Source organism: Nothoprocta perdicaria, unplaced genomic scaffold, assembly GCF_003342845.1.
Source record: "Nothoprocta perdicaria isolate Ctin4 unplaced genomic scaffold, notPer1 scaffold_5, whole genome shotgun sequence".
Classification (NCBI taxonomy): domain Eukaryota; kingdom Metazoa; phylum Chordata; class Aves; order Tinamiformes; family Tinamidae; genus Nothoprocta; species Nothoprocta perdicaria.
In genome coordinates this window covers 5,080,244-5,083,524 of record NW_020455754.1, presented here as the reverse complement: position 1 = coordinate 5,083,524, position 3,281 = coordinate 5,080,244, and the positions used below count along the sequence as shown (strand labels likewise).

Sequence of the window (3,281 nt, the reverse complement as noted above, 5' to 3'; positions counted from 1 at the left end):
GGCCTCCCTGCTGCCCCTTCCCGGGCTCCCCATCACACCCAAGGACCCCACGGGCACCCCCCGCGCCCCTTTTCCCCTCCCCTGCAGCATGGTGGTGGTGCTGGAGCAGGGCCTGCTCCTTGTACCGGCCCCTCCTCCAATCTCCATCTCCATCTTTATTTTAGCAAACATGTCCTGACCGAAGACATCGTGCACCGGGAGGTGACGCCGGACCAGAAGCTGCTCTCMCGGCGGCTCCTGACCAAGACCAACAGGATGCCGCGCTGGGCCGAGCGCCTCTTCCCCGCCAACGTGGCCCACTCCGTCTACATCGTGGAGGACTCAATCGTGGACCCCAAGAACCGCACCATGACCACGTTCACCTGGAACATCAATCACGCGCGGCTCATGGTGGGTGCTCGCGGGGCAGCGCGGGTGGGCGCCCCGGGCKGCGCTCACGGCGCTGTGCCCCGGGCAGGCGGTGCAGGAGCGCTGCGTTTACCGCGTGAACCCCGAGAACAGCAACTGGACCGAAGTGAAGCGAGAAGCCTGGGTTTCCTCCAGCCTGTTTGGTGTCTCGCGCGCGGTCCAGGTGAGTGCTGCTGGCCGCCCAGTGTGCGTGGCAGGATGTTCCTCCCCTGCTCTCCCGCTASCCGTGTCATTTATCTCTTCATCCTCATTGCCCTCCCAGCCCTTGTGAGCTTGTGGAGCCCTGACCCATCAGTGCAGTGGCTCCTCTGCTGCAGCGAAGCACCCGAGGGCCACGAGCCATTTGGGGCAGATTGAGTCACAGCTCGGACAGCACATTCATAGGAATGAGGGTCTGGGCTTGCATCATCACAAATTCTTCTGTTGCAGGAATTTGGTCTGGCCAGGTTCAAAAGCAATGTGACCAAGAGCACTAAGGGATTTGAATACGTGCTAGCAAGAATGCAAGGTGAGTAAGTAAGGGTGAGCCCTGGCTGTCCAGGTCAGCTCTGTCAGGGTAACAGGCCACACCAGTTCACCCCAGTTGCGGGCAGGTTGTGGCTTGAGCTAAACTGACTGACCGGATGAGAAATGCCCATCCTCTGCCCCCCTGTCTTGGCACAACCCGCTCCTCCTGAGCAGAGTGGCCAGGGAGCATTTCCAGTCCCAGCCTCTTCAGGAGGCTCTTGTGGTCGCGGCAGTGTCGGAGCGTGGGACGGAGGGAGGAAGTAACAAGGCGGTCACGTGCCTGCAGTTCTGCCTTGTGACGTGCCCCAGTGCACGGAGCTGGGTGTCAGGATAGAGTTCACCTTCCCCCACGCATGGGGAAACATCCTCCGTCCCAAGAGGCAGCGGAGCTCAGGGCTGTGTCGCTTGCGTCAGCCGCTCGCTGCGGCAGCCCCGCCAGGGCGGGGACTGCTCGGTTAAATTAACAACTTACATATTACAGGAGAAGCTCCATCCAAAACACTGGTGGAGACAGCCAAGGAAGCGACCGAGAAAGCCAAGGAGACAGCTCTGGCTGCTACGGAAAAAGCCAAGGACTTGGCCAGCAAGGCAGCGACCAAGAAGAAGCAGTATGTGTGAGCAGCTTGGCACGGGCAAGAATCAAGCCTGCACCCCAAAAGATAGGAGCCTCTTAGATTTTATATTTTTAAACTGTACAAGTCTGACAATCAGCTGCTGTTAGATCCTTTCTAAGATGTAATTATCATTAAAGAATCTACTTCCACCTCTAACCTTGCCTAGGGCTGGCTCATGTGGAACAGAGCCCTGCGACAACCTCTGCTTTGGGGGCTGCTGGCAGCGAGTCCAGCAGAGCTGCCGCGCAGAGAGCGCCGGGCACGCGGGCAAGATGCAGACGCAGGATTAGCCAAGTGCATTTACTAGAATAGTTTCGGGTATATACAAGGGTGCAGGGGCAAGGCGGTTGGGGCTGAGTGCATTTACTAGAATAGTTTGGGGTATATACAAGGTTGCGGGGGCAGTTCGGGGAGCACGGGCCGAGCTGCTTGGCGCGCTCTTTCCCCGGGCTCTCGAGGGGCTGCAGGGCCGGCCAGCACCCCCGGTAGATGGGCTGGGCTCCAGCCCGCCCATGTGCAGGGAGCCCAGGGGTCCCAGGCCTGTTCCCCAGCCGTGTTGAAGTGCGTTGCTGTGTGCAGAGGGATCCCAGCCCCGCACGTCCAGCCCTGCGGCTGGCTGGGCTCCGAGCTCCAGCTGCGGGAGGCAGAGCCGGCTGCCGTCCCCATCCTGGAGCCCTTCTCCGGGCAGCCGCGACGGGGCCGCGTTTCCAGCAGAGGCTGCGCGGGCCGGCGGAGCGGGCGAGGGCGGCTCCGGAGCTGCCGCCGCCGCGGGGCCGCGCTAGTGCCAGGCGCTGTCAGGACCAGGGCCCGCGGGGGCTGGAGTAGCTGTGGTCCCTGCCCGTGCTGAGCCTGGCCAGCAGCTCCGCGCCGAACACGGCTCCGTCCACGTCGATTTCGACCTCCTCTGAGCACAGCGAGGGGCCAGGTCAGGGCCTGGAGGCCGACCCTCGCTCCCTGCCAGCCAGGTACCCTCTCCCCTCACCAACCTCCGTCGGAGCCAGAGTGCTCCGAGAGCTGGGACGAGTCCAGGCTGTCGGCCCTCGTCCGCTCGCTGCCGGCGGGCGAGAGCAGCTGCTCCAGCCTCTGCTGCAGGCTCTGCTGCTGGCAGCGCAGCTGGTCCTTCACCCGCCGCGCTCTCAGCTCCTGCTCCTGCAGCCTCTGCGGGGAAGCAGGGGGCTGTGAGCAGGGCTGTGGCGGACAGCAGCCCAGGGCCGCCCCGTCCAGCGGGCCAGGCTCACCTGGATGTGCAGGCGTGCACGGTGCAGGAGACTCAGCGTGGTGGAGCGGGCACGCTCGGCGCCCCCCGGCACTTGCTGCTTCAGCTGCTCCAGGCAGTGCCGCAGCTGAGCCCTCCTGCGGCGGGGAGAGGGCTGCGGTCACGTCGGGGGGCACAGCCCACCGTGCCCTCCCTGCCTCCCGCCCTGCCGCCCGGTACCTGTGCTTCTCCAGCGCATTGTGCACCGACCTGCAAGAGAGYGCCCACGGTAAGTCCGGGCACGGCCGATCGCCCCCCGCCGCTGCCGCGGCCCTGCCGCTCACCTGCAGCTGCCCACGGCCTTGCGGGGCCGCGGCGGGCGCCGCGCGGGGCACAGCGACGCGTAGCCGTGCTCGGCCTCGGCCAGGCACGACGGGGCGCGGGCGACAGCGGCCGCGCGGCGCTCGCGGCGCTCCAGGAACTCGGCGGCCTGCAGGAGCACCTGGATGCTGCTGAGCGCCGGCTCCATGGCGGGCGGCGGCGGCGGGCGCCCCGTC

The 3,281-nt window shown here is 65.2% G+C and overlaps 2 protein-coding genes across 2 annotated transcripts; one reads left to right on the top strand and one right to left on the bottom strand.

The window, feature by feature from the left end:
- Positions 1 to 165: 165 nt before the first annotated feature.
- On the top strand, positions 166 to 1,685 carry PRELID1 (PRELI domain containing 1). The gene is made up of 4 exons (XM_026047553.1): positions 166 to 390; positions 458 to 571; positions 838 to 916; positions 1,397 to 1,685. Exons 1-4 carry the CDS (start codon positions 256 to 258, stop codon positions 1,531 to 1,533), a joined length of 465 nt encoding a protein of 154 aa, XP_025903338.1. The 5' UTR covers positions 166 to 255; the 3' UTR covers positions 1,534 to 1,685.
- Positions 1,686 to 2,294: 609 nt separating this feature from the next.
- Positions 2,295 to 3,253, bottom strand: MXD3 (MAX dimerization protein 3). Its single transcript, XM_026047566.1, has 5 exons — positions 3,069 to 3,253; positions 2,965 to 2,994; positions 2,768 to 2,882; positions 2,516 to 2,687; positions 2,295 to 2,433 (listed from the first exon to the last, which is right to left on the bottom strand). The coding sequence occupies exons 1-5, from the start codon at positions 3,251 to 3,253 to the stop codon at positions 2,324 to 2,326; spliced, it is 612 nt and encodes a 203-aa protein (XP_025903351.1). The 3' UTR covers positions 2,295 to 2,323.
- Positions 3,254 to 3,281: the final 28 nt, after the last annotated feature.